This window comes from Gracilinanus agilis, chromosome 2 (assembly GCF_016433145.1).
Source record: "Gracilinanus agilis isolate LMUSP501 chromosome 2, AgileGrace, whole genome shotgun sequence".
Lineage (NCBI taxonomy): Eukaryota > Metazoa > Chordata > Mammalia > Didelphimorphia > Didelphidae > Gracilinanus > Gracilinanus agilis.
Window position 1 is genome coordinate 199,159,741 of NC_058131.1, and position 15,777 is coordinate 199,175,517.

At 35.4% G+C, this 15,777-nt stretch overlaps 1 protein-coding gene across 1 annotated transcript in view; it reads left to right on the forward strand.

Annotated features, from left to right (window-relative positions):
* The window catches only part of TPO (thyroid peroxidase), a 229,982-nt gene that overhangs the window by 140,490 nt on the left and 73,715 nt on the right, over window positions 1-15,777 (forward strand). The window contains exons 10-11 of the mRNA XM_044659561.1: window positions 5,673-5,881; window positions 9,334-9,504. Coding sequence (XP_044515496.1) covers window positions 5,673-5,881; window positions 9,334-9,504 — 380 coding nt within the window. The remainder of the gene's footprint in view (window positions 1-5,672; window positions 5,882-9,333; window positions 9,505-15,777) is intronic.

A 15,777-nucleotide genomic window follows, 5' to 3' on the forward strand; every position in this document is an offset into this window, starting at 1 on the left:
TCCAGAGTCGGAGATAGAAAGATAGAGACAGAGAGAGAAAGAGAGAGTGAGAGATACAGAAATAGAGAGTAGGTAGGTAGATTCAGAGACAGAAAAATAGATATTAATATATGTATATATAGATATATGGATTCATATAAGTGTATATTTATATATACACAGAGATATATAATGTATATGTACATATATACACATGTAATGTGTGTATATATATATATATATACTCATACATATATACTATATTATATGGCATATTACTGGGAAGCCATGAGAGTAGATGAGTTCACCAAGGAAGAAAGTTTAAAGAGAAATGAGAAGATGGCTCATAGTATGGTACTGGGAAGATACCTCAAAGACCCATTCCAATGGCTCTCTTGGTTTGGAGGTGACCCTAGGTGCAGGGTATATCCTTTTCAAGGACCTCTATAACTAAATAAAGAGAAGCTTATCACCAGTAGGTTGTCTTTTTAGGATGAATTACTTGACCATGAAGTAAAGTGAGAGAAAAAATGTAATGGCCCTTAATACTCTATGATACTTAAATTTCTGTAATTATGGCATAAGGGTGGTATGAATGGGGAAGAGGGTCAAAGAATTGTGCAGTTTTCAGGTCATCTATAAAAGTTTGCTTGCTATTGGCATTCTACACATCAGACTTTTGTCTAATGACCATCAAATGAATAACAGGACTAGAAAAAATAAATTGTCTAGTCTTTATATTCTGATTGCAGGGATTCTTAATCTGGGGTACATAAAAACAAAAACAAAAAATTATAACTGTTTCAAATAAGTGGTTTCCTACATAAACTGATGTATTTTATTTTATGCATGTAAAAACATTATTCTGAGGAGTCCACAGGCTTCAAGAATATGCCAAAAGGGTCCATGACACCCCCAAAAGTTTAACAATCCCTGCAATCAAAGAAATCAGAAAATAGTAGACAGATGGAAAGATGATTTATAGATTCATCTCACAGAGGCAAATAAAAGATTTAGAAGAATTGGTTTTTCCCAGGTGTCAAAGGACAAAAGGAGATATCATTCTATTGGACATTTGGTCATCTTGTCTTGCAATGCACAGGATAAATATTTGCAAAAATACCAGCATGAAAATTATTTTAGACTATGTAGCATGTGAGATTCATATTGCAGAGTGGAATTCTAGCTACAGAGGTTCAGGCCACAGCTCAGAATTCCATAGGGCTCCCCTGAGAACTCTGAGAGATGCGGAAGTTAAAGGCAGTTGGGTCTTGGGTTTAGAGTAGGCAGGTCACTCTGCTTGCTGGGTCTTGGGTCCTGGGTTGCTCTTGGGGCTTGAGGCTTGAATCTGAGCATAGCCATTTTAGTTCCTAGCTGCCAACCTGCTTTACCTTGATTTGACATTCAATCTACATCGTCGTTTACTTCTGTTTAGTTATTTAGACATAGAGGAAGAATATTTATGGGGATAGAGAGCAGATTAGCTATTCAAGTTACCTTTCCCCTTGGGGGGAGGGGCTGCTTGGACATAACAGTTTGAGGGCTTCCCAGACCTTGTCAATCCTTATTTCATCTCCCTTCCTTCCCAACCCCACGTATCATTAAACCTTTAATCAACTGGGAGCAGTGCCTGCTTGTATTTAGGGAAATACTCACAACTTCCTCAAGCTGAGTTCCTTGTACTTGGTAGCCCTGGTTTATATCTTATCCTCAGTGCCTGTGAGCTTCAAAGACATCAAGCTTCTCCTATTCTCTCCTATTCAAACCTGTGGGGAAATACTTTAGAGAAAGTTATCATCTTAAGGAGTTTAGTCTTTCCTAGTTTCCTGACTGAGCCCAGAAGATAACAGATCAACCTCCATATTGTAACTGATTTTCTAACTGTCTGGTGGGAGGGGGTAAGTAAAGGAGCTCCCAGCAAGATCTTGCCCCTCCCTTCAGTCAAGCCTGTTTGTTTGTTTGTTTGTTTGTTTGTTTGTTTGTTTGTTTGTGTGTGTGTGTGTGTGTGTGTGTGTGTGTGTGTGTGTGTGTCCTCTCCATAGACCAAAGGATCAGAGAGATTTGATCCTACAGACCCCTGTCATCTTGCAGCTAGCTGTTGTGGAAGATGAAGAGAGAGAAATACTATTAAGAATTCAGTAATAATCTCCAAATTAAGTCAATATATACTGTGATACTGTTCACTTCAATGTAAAGGTGGGAATCATGAAGCTTAGTAAAATTATCAGGAATAAGGAATGAGAGAAAGCAAAGACTTCAAAACCTCATGACTAAATAGCATAAATAATTTCTTCAGCAAAAAGACTGGACAGTATGATATGGGCAAGCATCAAATAATGTCCCACCAGAAAAATAAAATGGTCATATTTTAATAGGAAATTATTTTACTAATGTGGAACCCTACATAAGTTTTCAGTATGTATTCAATTTTCTTATTAGAAAATTTAAATTCAACAACTAATTATTCTATGCCCCAAAGAGATAATAAAAAGGTGAAAGGACCTATTTGTACAAAGATATTATAGCAGCTCTTTTTGTAGTGCCAAAGAATTGAAAATTGAGGGGATGTCTATCAATTGGGGAATGGTTGAACAAATTAGGATAAATTTTGATGATGGAATACTATTGTGCTATAAGAAATAGGCAAGATGATTTCAGAAAAATCTGGGAAAATCTGCATGAACTAATGCAGAGTGAAATAAACAGAATTGGGAGAACATTGTACACAGTTATAGCAATATTGTATGATGTTCAACTGTGAAAACTTGGATACTTTCAGCAATGCAATAATCTGGGACAATTCTGAAGGACCTATGATGGGGAATGCTATCCACTTCCAGGGAAAGGACTGTTAGAATTTGGATGGATACAGATCAAAGCATACAGTCTTTCACATCAGTGTATTTACAGTTTTATTTTGGGGTTTTGGCTTTGTATGAGTGTGCTCTTACGACAATGACCATTATGAAAGTGAGTTTTGCATGATAATAAAAAGGGAAATTTTTTTAAGAATTTTAAAGTCTGGAAGAATTTTAAAATGGAAAAATATGGCTAAAATTAAAAGTATCCTCTCCTTTTAAAATTATTGGTTCCCCACTCCCCCCAAAAAGATAGAGATTAAATATATGCATATATGTGTACAATATACATATATAATATACATATATACATAGTTTATACACATACATATATATGTGTATATGTGTATATATATGTGTATGTATATATATATATATAAGCTTCTTGATAAGGACTATTTTGGTCATTATTTGTAACCTCAGTGCTTAGCACAATACCTGGCCCATAGTAAGAATTTAATCAGTATTTGTTGACTTGACATCAACACCAATTATAAGTCTCCTGTTGAAGTTTAGCTGTTATGAATCAATTGCCCTAGCTAGGAGACTGAAAGAGCCTACAGACTACCTTATTCAAAAAATGTTTATTTTCCATGCAGAGAGACATGACAGCCCAGGGAAATAATGGCTTGGAATATAATCATAATTCCTTTATAAATTTTGTAGAGAAGAATGATGGAATATTCTAAGTATTGTCATCTGAGAGACAGACAGACAGACAGAGACAGAGAGAGAGAGAAAGAGAGAGAGAGAGAGAGAGAGAGAGAGAGAGAGAGAGAGAGAGAGAGAGAGAGAGAGAGAGAGAGAGAGAGAGAGAGGTGTTAAATCTAGTAGGCTTTTGCAGTAATCTAGGTATGAGTTGATGGGTCTTCAAAGTGTGATCTATGTGAGTGAAGAGGAGGCTTATATGAGAAATAGAATGTAGAAAATGACAAGAATTGGCAATAGATTGAATATACTGAGTGGGGACAAGGATAAAGCTGGAAGGATAATGGTGCCTTTTGACAGCAATAGGGAAGTTCATAAAAGCGGAGAGATTTGGCTTTAAAAAAATCTTTCTCTTTTGGACATTTTGGTTTGAAATGCCCATTGGGCATCTAATTCTAGAAGTCCAAGAGGTAGTTGTTGATGATAGTCTATAGGTCATGAGAGAAGTTATACCTAAAGTAATAGATTTGAGAATCTGTATAAAGAAGATAATTGTACCTATGGGAACTGATGGTATCAGTAAATGAGACAGTATTAAAAGAGAAGATAAGAGAATCCAGGACAGAAACTAAGAAAATACCCAATGTTAGTGGGAATGACCTAGATAAAAATCTAGCAACTACTACTGATAGAGTAGTCAGATAGGAAAGAGGAGAACCAAGAGAGAACAATATTTTGAAACCCTTAAGAAGAAAGACACCCATGAGAAGAGGGTGGTTGAAAATTTATAAAAGGACCAGAGCAATCAAGAAAGATAAAGGTTGGGGAAAAGCTATTAGATTTGACAATTAAGGTATCATTGATAACTTTTGTGAAAGCAGTTTAATTTGATTGACAGTATGAGATACTATATTGCAGAAGGTTTAGAATTAAAGGAAAGAAGTAGGGATACTGTGGCAGAATGAATAGAACACTGAGTCTGGAATCAGGAAAATCTGAGTTCAAAACTGGCCTCTGACACTCACTAGCTGTGAGACCCTGGATAAGACACTTAACCTCTGTTGGTTCATTTCTTTACCTATAAAATGTGGATATTGATTATACCTACCTTCCAGAGTTGTTATGAGGACCAAATGAGATAATAATTATAAAGCACTTAATAAAATGCTTGATGCATAGTAAATGCTATGAAAACATAAGCTATTTGCTATTACTGTTGTAGCCAGTTTTTTCAAGATTATTAAACATGAAAGAGGTATAGATGTGTAGAATGTTAGCTAGCAGAGATGTCAAGAGAAAAAGAGTATGGCCTTTAGCATGTTAAGTGGGCCTTCTTCTTGAGAATCATGAGAGGGTATAAATGAGATTAAAATAGGATGGGCAGAAATGGATGAGTTGCAATTTGAATAATTAAAGAATAACATGTCAAAGAGACCATAGATTGATATGAATATTTGAGAATAAGGGAAATCTTTTTAATTCTACCTAAAAGCAGAATTAAACAGGTAGATACTACTACGGATAAAGTACTTGGCCTGGAGTCAGGAAAACTCATCTTCCTGAGTTCAAGTCTGGACTCACTTACTAGACCTATTGGGCAAGTTGTTTAACCCTGTTTGCCTCAGTTTCTTCATCTGTAGAATGAGATGGAGAAGGAAATGGAAAATTACTCCAGTAGCTCTGCCAAGAAAACCCTAAATGGGGTTAAGAAGAGGTGGACATGACTGAAAAAATGACTGAACAACAAAACGACAAAAGTAGAATCATTAACCTTTAGAAGTAATGGGGTTCCCTTTCACTGGAAGTCTTTGGGCAAAGTCTGGATGACCATTTGTTGGGTTTGTCGTATAGAGAGGGAATGTTTGCTCAGGTAGGGGTTAAATTAAATTGTCTTCCTCCTTAGAACCCTGATCATCTCCAATTTTGCTGTAATTTGTTTCTATACTTCTTAAGACAGCTTTTCTTTAATTAAAAGGCTGCACATTAGTCTCTTACTATGTATTTGTTCATTCCTTCTCAGATATCAACTGACTTCATCTATAACAAATGACATGAATAACTCACTGTAAAGAGTTTCAAGGTGAATACCAAATGTGACCCAGTCGGTAGACCCTGACCAAGAAGGAAAACACAAGAGAACCAAAATTCTCAAGCATTTATTCTAAATTGCTTTCTCAATCTCTCTAGGTTTTGGTGGGAAAACAAGCATGTATTTACTGAAGCTCAGAGGCATGAACTGGAGCAACATTCTTTATCCAGGCTAATCTGTGATAACACAGGTCTCACTACAGTGCCAGCCGATGCCTTTCAGCTTGGGAGGTTTCCTATAGACTTTAAGTCATGTGAAGACATACCAGGCATCAATTTAGAAGCATGGAGGGAAATTTTTCATCAAGGTAAATTTATGCCTTTCTTTTATTAGGTTACAGGAGCTAGAATTAATCTTCTGAGGCATAACTTCTTTAAGGAAGCAGATAATATAGTCATGTTTGTGGAAGGAACATTAATGATTTGCCTTTATCCTCTCAACCTTGCCACAATGCCTGACCCTTAGTAGGCACTTAATAAAGTAGACCCTTAATAAATGCCAATTGATTTACTTGCTAATTCAAATAGATTTAGTTTTATGAATCTTTTTCATGTGCCTACTATGTTGTTAGCATGTTGCTACATACTCTGGGAGAATATAATGCTTTGTTTTGAATGGGATATATAATTTCTTTTGCTACCTCTTCTACACTCTCTGTCTTGAATCCTAAACCTTGTCTAGCTTCCTGACCTACTGACCCTCCAAACGTTAATGGTGGACGAGTTTATGGTTCATCAGGAATGGATAGGGTGAGGTAAATGACAGAGTCACCCTAGTGGGCCCAACCAAATAGGGCCATGGCTTCACTTCCAAACAGGTCTCTGAGCTCTTATTGACTTCTTCTTAGCTAGGTTGAAATTCTCTTATGTCACTAGATCACAGGAACTCAGTTGATGGAAACAGGTGAAATCAGAGTGGAAAGGTTCTTTAAGACACAATGGTTGGGTGAATGATTCACAGGAACAGGGCCAATGGCTTCCCAAAGAAAGTCCAGTAACCAATGGCAGGAAGTGTTCTCTCCAAACTCTTGAAGAGACAGGAACACTCCCCACTCCTGTCTCTGTGAGTCTCCTTTTATATGTTCCTCACACTCTATAGAATCTTTCCTATTTAGGTCCATGCATGAGCCAACCTTCCTTATGCAAAGCTATGCATCAGACTTCTGCAAAAGATATTACCTGTCTTCTCCCTCTTTCATTCCCCCCTTTCACTTTGCAAAGTGCTTCTCAAAAATTCTATGAGGTACATGATATAGGCATTATTATTATCTCCATTTTATAGGTAGAGAACCTTGGGATCAGAAGTAAGCTATATTGGTGACCCATAGTTTTATGAATGATATTCAATAAGCAGTTGTCAGGTGCAGACTATGTGCAAAACCTTGTACCAGCAAGTATGAGAGGCAGAATTCAATCTCAGGTCTTCCTTATTCTAAGTCAAGTACTCCCTATCCTATCCTATTCTATCCTATCCTATCCTATCCTATCCTATCCTATCCTATCCTGTCCTGTCCTGTCCTGTCCTGTCCTGTCCTCTTCTCTTCTCTTCTCTTCTCTTGTCTTCTCTTCTCTTGTCTTCTCTTCTCTTCTCTTCTCTTCTTTCCTCTCCTCTTCTCTTCTCTTCTTCTATCCTATCCTATGCTATCCTATGCTATCCTATCCTATGCTATCCTATTCTATTCTATTCTATTCTATTCTATTCTATTCTATTCTATTCTATTCTATTCTATTCTATTCTATTCTATTCTATTCTATTCTATTCTATCCTATTCTATTCTGTTCTATTCTGTTTTGTTCTGTTCCATTTCTTGTTGTTTAATCATTTTCAATCTTGTCTGACTTTGTGATCCCATTTGGGGTTTTCTTCACAAAGATACTGGGTGGTTTGCCATTTCCTTCTCTAGCTCATTTTACAAATGAAGAAACTGAGGCAAATAGGTTTAAGTGATTTATTCAGAGTCACAAAACTAGTAAGTGTCTGAAGCTAGATTTGAACTGAGGTCTTCTTGACTCCAAATCCAGTGCTCTGTCCGCTGGGGCACCTAGCCACTCCATTCTACTCTATACCACAATATCTTTCCAGAAATAGAACAATAATAGTTTGCATCATATATTGCTTTCCAGTTACAAAGGAATCTATCTTAACACAAATGAATCTCACAAGAAATCCATGAGTGGTATTATCCTCATTTTCTAAATGAAAAAACTGAGGCTTATATATTAAGCTTTGCCTAAAATCACTCAGCAGAGTTGGAACACAAATCCAGGTCTTCTGGACTCAAAGACCCGTATACTTTTCAGTTATTGCATAATGCTGCCTCCCTGCCATCTGAGAGTTTACAATCTAGTAAGGCAATCAAAACTTTATGCACATGGAACAGTTTATCATTTTCTGGCTTTCCTAATTTAAATGCTAAATGAATGGCAGAATCAATAAGAGTTTTTGAAGCTTCCCAGAGTTAGAGATTAGCTCAGGCTACAATAATAGGAAAAGACTTTCAAGAAGAGGTGAGACTAAATATCAAGAAGATTGTTTAGGATTTTCCAAAAGAGTGAGCCTAGAGAGGGAGCTTCTTTAGGCAGAGGGATTTATATCACAGTCCAAAATTCTGGTTACTCATAGAAAATAATTATGGGAAATTAAGCAAGAAGGGATTTGAAAAGAAATAGATCAAATATGGGCTTTTGGTGGGAGGGTATTAAATTTTTTAAAACTGGGCATGTTAAGTTATGATGAATTTTAAATTACATGCATTTTAACATGGCCATCAGCTCAAATCTTTTTCCAGGGCGTGACTGCAGTTTGGAGAGCACCCTGGGTTTTCTAAGACTATGACAGCTAAGAAAAGAGAAAGACATCATGAACTGTGAACTGAATCTGAAGTCAGAATACCAGGGTCTGAATTCGATCCCTGGTGGTCACTTACCCTTTTTAGTCAATAGTCTTGTAGCCTATAAAATGAGAGGGTTTGATTAGATGATTTCTAAGGTCCCTTTTAGCTCTAATCAGATTCTCTGGCAAGCTGAGAAAGTTCATAGTACAATTCTGATAATGGCTTCTAGGATTTCTTAGGTTCTGTGCCTCAATAAGTTTAGGAAAGTTCATTACCAAATGTTTGGCCATCAGGAGACAGATTTTTCAGGCCTCAAAGATATTGTATACAAAGGTAGAGAAAAGTAGTGATCTCCCTCAGTAGAGGGGAAACTATACCAATGATTTTATGAACGTATTAAATAACCAGATTAAATTATAATCTCTAAAAGCCTGTCATAATATAATTTATTATATGATTTTGTTTATAATTTAATTGGACTCAATATTAGTACAATGAATGGATTATTCCATGCTTCTAATTTCTGCCTTCTATTTTCTAGCAACTAGGTTTCATGATAGGGAGAGAACTGAGCCAAGAGTCAAAGAAATCCAAGTTCAAATCCAGTCTTACACATTTACTAGTTATGTGACAGTAGATAAGTAATTTAGTGTATGTCTGCCTCAATTTCCTCTTAGGGAAAAATAAATTAATATTTTATGGGAAAATATGAGAAATAGGAAAAAATGGGAAATTATAGGAAATGGGAAAAATAAATAAAATTAGGATAATAATAGCACCTACCTCACAAAGTTGTGATAAGGATCAAATAAAACAATATTTGTGAAGCACTTGGTCTAGTATCTGGCACAATGGTAGATGCTTAATTAATTCTGGTTCCCTTCCCTCCAGTCTTCTTTATTTTGTGGCTTTTCAATTAATTATAGGGGGGACATGCAGCTTCCCAGAGAAGGTGGATGATGGTGATTTTGTGTCTTGTTCTGAATCTGGAAAACACATTGTGATTTACTCCTGCCATCACGGCTACCAACTTCAAGGACAAGAACAACTCACCTGCACACAGAGAGGATGGGACTCACCACCACCACTTTGCAAAGGTGAGAGTTCAAGAAGTATATAAATGCATTTCATTATAGATAGAGCCAGGGATATTTTCTTTAGGAATAAATGAAGGAATATGCTCATTTCAATTTAATTCAAGAAGCATTTGTTTAGGTGTCTACTCTGTTTTAGTCACCACGAAGACAAAATTAAATAGTCCCTATTCTCAGGGAATGTATATTCTTTTTTTTCAGGGGAGAGAAATAAACACTATGCACACACATATAAGTAAATGAAAACAAATTTCTCAAAGAGGTCTAATGTGAAAAGTAATTAGTTACCAATAGATCAGAGATACCAGAAAGTATAGATGTTAGAAATAAAATTAATATAAAATGATAACCTTAAAATTATTATGGGGTTTTAAAGATTTATCAGTAGCCAATAGAAAATAAAGCCACATGCTGTGCTGGTTTAGGCTGCTCAAAAAGCATGCCGTTGCCTGCCCCCACCATGGTGGATAGAGAGCAAAGAGAGAGAAGAAAGCCAGCCACTCAATTTTATCCTTCTGTTTATATCATCACATAACTGTCTACATCATCACATAACAACAGGAAGACAGTGGGCTCATGGGAAATGTTCAAGGACCCCAAATTTACAATAACATATAGAAAGTTAGAAATGAGTGGGAGAGAGACTAACATGCCAGGCAGTTGTGGTCAGGCAAGCAAGCTTTAGCCTGGGCCACAGTAATAGAGATTTTGAGTGGACCCATAGGGCAGAAAATTGCCATGTCCTTTTGAAATGAAAGGTATTCAATTTGATTATTCTTTAAAATATGAAGGACAGTTGAGGTGGGAAGAAGGTAGTCACACTCCGTAAATGTTTCCTCCAACCCTAATTTAACTATTTCAAAACAATCATCCTTCTAGTTGGATGAGACTCACTTATACACAAAAGTTACCAATATCCATTTATATGTGGCCAAATCTGGCTAACAGCAAAGAAAAAATAGCAAAATTTATTAAGCATCTACTGTGTACAAGAGCCCTATTGTAGGAGTTGGTTATGTGTTTTTTTTAATCGGAGGTTTTAAAAATTAAAAATTGAGGAATGTTGAGTTATGATGAATTTTAATTTATATGGATTTGGGCATGGCCATCAGTTCAGCTTTTAGCTAAATATATATTCTCTGTCCTCATGCAAATTTACAATCTAGAAGGGAAAATGCATTGAAGCAACAAATATCCTGTTGAACAACATAAACCAGAGATATTTGTCATATTTTGCATATTTCTCATGCATATAAGTGAAAGGTAGAGAAGGGAAACATTGTCTTTTAGAAACGAGATATTTGCTTCACACCAAGAGAGACAGGCTTGGATAAAGGAGTGGTTAGAATAAAGGGGAAATCTAGACTTTTACAAGCCTAGAAAAAAAACTGCTTGAAACTCAGATATACCTATTAATTAAAAAAAATCTGTTAATCCCCAGTTAAATGGCTCTGCTAGCTTTCTCCCATCTGTGACTTTCCAAATCCCTCCCCCTTTCATTGACACAGGTGCTTCCCCAGGTATGCATTACACCTCCTCCTCACTTTTCCTCACAAAATCAGTAGCTTCTTTCCAAGCACAACTCATAAACTGCCTTGGAACACTAGATTTTTATCTTTCCACTCCCTATATCCAAACACCTCCCTTTTCCTTCTTGAAATTATTTTGCATTACTTTTCATATACTTCCTTATCTACTTGTTGCTTACTCCACTCCAATTTCTCGTTGAATTTGTAAGTTTTAGAGAGACAAATTCTGGACTTAAGATCAGGAATAACTTCCTAATGGTTGGAGCTGTCTCAAAGTAGATTGGGATGCTTCAGGAACGTGTGGGTCTTCAAGTCGAGGCTACACAGTGCCTTGTTAGAAATGCTGAAATGTTGATTCTCAGTCATAAAAAGATTGAACTAGACTATCTCTAAGGTCCTTCCAATTCTGAGATTCTATCATAACCTATTCTGCCCACTTCATAGGGTTGTTGATGGGATTAAATGAGATAATGAATGTGAAAGCCCTTTGAAAACTATCTGCATTTTATCCTAAGGGAAACAGAAAGTCTGTGCAGAAACATGTATACATTCTATCTAGTCATCTACATGGTTAAATAAATTCTTTGAAATTCTGAAGGTTTCTAATGCTATTATTGAAGGGAAAAATAATAAACTCCTGGAAAGACCGGCTTGGAAACACTTTATGATTATAGTAAATTAATTTGAACCCAAAGTGATAAAGCAGATTCTCAGTGAAGCTAGCTTATCAGTAATTCTGTGACAGCAGAATGGAAAGCCTACTGGCTTAATTGAGAAAAATCAAATGAGATTTGCTGTTCTCTTCTCTTTTCAAATCCTATTCATGCACTCAAACCCACCCACGTACAAATCTGGTGGTGGTGGAAAAAAATCTTATAAATGAACTGTAATAAGTATTTTCAAGAACTTTAAGCTTGTGAATACAAAATGAATCAAAACTCAGCAACTGGGCAATGGGGATTATCAAGATGTTGTGCAGTACTGTGATTATAAACAAATGGTTCACAAGGAGAGGAAACTGTCTTTCTATCAAAAATCATTTATTTATTAAGTTCCTACTGTGTGCCTAACACAGAAAACCATTAGAGAAATAGGTGAGTGAGAAGTAACACTGTATAGTGAAATACTGGATTTTATAAAAGAAATATCTAGCCTGAGGTGAAACTATAACCTCAAAACTTACTATGTGACCATGAATATGGCACTTCTTTGAGCTTTAGGATAATGTTCTAAAATTGTAAATTATAAAAAGATTGAGATTCTTATAGAAAGTATTCTCACACCTGAGATTATGGGTTTTTAAACTCAATTAAATTGGCAGAAATTATATCTTCAGACAAAGGGGCACGTAGGTTTGGGGAAGAACACTTTCTGTATTTCTCCACATATGTGTGTGTGTATGTCTTGTGTATGTGTGTATATATACATATATACAAATTGCCCCAAATTTTGCAGTACAGTGTATAATCATTAGAGATTTCTAGAGATAATATCAAAATAATGTACAGCTAGAGATAGATATGGCTGATTGCCCCCCAAAATGTTGATATGAATGTATATTTGATAGCATCAAAGATTTAGGGTTATGTTTTGGACATGGTAAATTTGAGATGCCTCTAGAACAATTTGGAAATGTACAATAAGCAGTTGGCAATATGGAACTGTGGTAAGGAATATAGAGACAAGAATCATTAGCATAGACATGATAATTAAATCCAGTTAGCCTGATTAAATTGCCAAGAGGAAGTGTGTGTAGAGGAAGTCAAGAAGATGGCCTAAGACTGAACTTTGGAGTATATTCAAATTTAAAGGGCATTATATAACCTAGTAAAGGAGACTAAGAAGTCTCCCCAATTGGGAAGGAGATAAGAAATTATATGTGATAATAATCAAAGAAATGTGTTTTAGGGTTCTTTATTATAGAAAAGCAAAATATATGCGTAATAGCATAATCATCCTTGTACCTGATCATCCTTCAGTATCTGATGGTGAGAAAAGATATACGTCTTGCGAATCAAGTAGTTTGAGGAACTAGGAATTTAGGTATTTCTGGGAAAATCAATATGTCTTGCCAGAATCATTTGTCATTTGGAAGGAATTTCAGTGGTAAAATAAGGTCATGAGCATGGTATTGAATTTCTTTATTTTATGTTTTTATTCATATTATTCATTTTTGTGAGTAATTTTATAAAAGCAAAACCCCAAACCATAAATTCAAATAAAGAATTGAAAAAACATATGATTTCATTTTCATTCTGACTCCAACAGTTCTTTCTTTGGAGGTAAATAGCATTCTTTATCCTAATTCCCTCAGAATTGTCCTGGGTCATTGTACAGCCAAGAGTAGCCAAGGTGACCATTCCACAATATTGCTGTTACAGTGTACAATATTCTTCTGTTTCTAATTATTTCACTCTGCATCAATCCATGAAAGTCTTTCCAGCTCTTTCTGAAATCAACCTGTTCATCATTCTTTAGAGCAGTGATTCCCAATGTGGGCACTACTGCCCCCTGGTGGGTGCTGCAGCAATCCAGTAGGGCAGTGATGACCACAGGTGCATTTATCTTTCCTATTAATTGCTATTAAAATTAAAAAAAATTAATTTCCAGGGGACTAAGTAATATTTTTTTTCTGGAAAGGGGGCGTTAGGCCAAAAAAGTTTAGGAACCACTGCTTTAGAGCATAATAGTATTCCATCATCATCATATACCATAATTTGTTCAGCCATTCCCTAATTGATTGACATCCTTTCAATTTTCAATTCTTTGGCAGAACAGAAAGAGCAGCTATAAATATTTTTGTACAAGTATGTCTTTTCCACTTTTCTTAAATCGATTTGGGATACTGACCTAGTAGCAGTATTACTGGATCAAAGGGTATGCATTGTTTTAGAGTCCTTTATGCATAGTCCCAAATTGCCCACCAGAATAGTTGGATCAGTTCACAGCTCCACCAGCAGTGCTTTAGTGTCCCAATTTTGCCATATCCCCTCCAATATTTACCACTTGCCTTTACTTTCATTTTGGCTAATCTTGAAGGTATAAAGTGGTACTAGGACATCGTTTCATTTGATTATTGACAGCTTTGATTTCTTCATTTGACAACTGCTCATTCATATCCTTTGACCACTTGTCAAATGGGGAATGACTTGTATTCTTATAAATTTGATTTAGTTTTTAATATATTTGAGAAGTGAGACCTTTATCAGAGAAATTTGTTGTTTCCCTTTCAATCTTGGTTGAATTGGTTTTGTTTGTACAAAAACTTTTATTTTAACATAAACAAAATTATTTATTTTACATCTTGTAATGTTCTCTATTTCTTGTGAGTCATAAAGCCTTCCTTCCCTTCTCCAGAGAGCTGATAGGTAAACTATTCTATATTCCCCTAATTTACTTATAATATCACACTTTATGCCTAAATAATATACCCATTTTTTACCATATCTTGACATAGGGTTTAAGATATTGACCTATATCTAATTATTGCCATTCTGTTTTGCAATTTTCCCAGTAATTTTTGTCAAATAGTGAATTCTTATCCCATAAGCTGGTATATTTGGATTTATCAAACACTCAATTGCTGAGGTCATTTACTCCTACTCTATTCCATTGATCCACCCTTTTGTTTCCTAACCAGTATCAGATTATTTTGATGATTACTGCTTTATAGTACAGTTTAAGAACTGGTACCACTAGGCTACTAATGGGTTTTGTTTTAGTTACCTAGATATTTTTGACCTTTTGTTCTTCCAGATGATTTTTGTTATTATTTTTTCTAGTTCTAAAAAATATTTTTGGGTAGTTAGATTGGTATGGTAGTGAACAGGTAAATTAATTTAGGTAGGATTGTCATTTTTATTAGATGAACTTCGCCACCAATGAGCAATTAATGCTTTTGCACTTGTTTAGATTTAACTTTATTTGTGGGAAAAGTGTTTTGTAATTGTGTTCATGGTATTAAATTTCTTAAGACAGGGAGAAGGACTTAGGTGCTAGTAGAAAACAGCCAATAGGATCTTAATTGGGAAACAAATTAAAATTAATCTCAATGGAGAAGAACATACTGAATAATCAAAGAAATAAAAATCCTGAAATGGCAGCCAAAAATATGGAAAACAAGAAATCTTATTATTGCCTCTGCAGAGGTACTATACATGGGAGAAAGTATAGTCCTCGCTGAAAAGTATAGCCAGGGATATAGTGTCATGGTTGGAACAAGGCATGTTGTTGTTGCTGCTTTGTTAAGTTTTGTGTTTGTGTCAGAAGATAAAAATAGTAGAGAAGAGATACAAAATAAATGGAAATTTATCAATTATGAAGTAGAAATTCCAGAATGCTTATTGAATGTAGTGGATTGATCTGGAGGGATACAGTCACCCCTTCCTCTATTACAGTTCACTTACCCTGGCTTCACTGTATCATGGGTTTCTTAAAAAAAAAAATATATATATATATATACATATATATATATAAAATTCTGTATCATGGAGTTTTTGCTATATCACTGTGGACCAATTGTGTTCTGTATCCCGGGTACTGATTGGCTCAGTGTTTATAAGAGTATGGGAAAGGTTAATAAGAGTGTGGAAAAGATTTAGAAGAGAGTGGGAAGGGTTTATAAAGCTTTATAAACCCTTCCCACTCTCTTGTAAATCTTTTTAATAAAATAAAAATTTTTTGCACAAACAAAACCAATTCAACCAAGATTGAAAGGGAAACAACAAATATATATATATATATATAT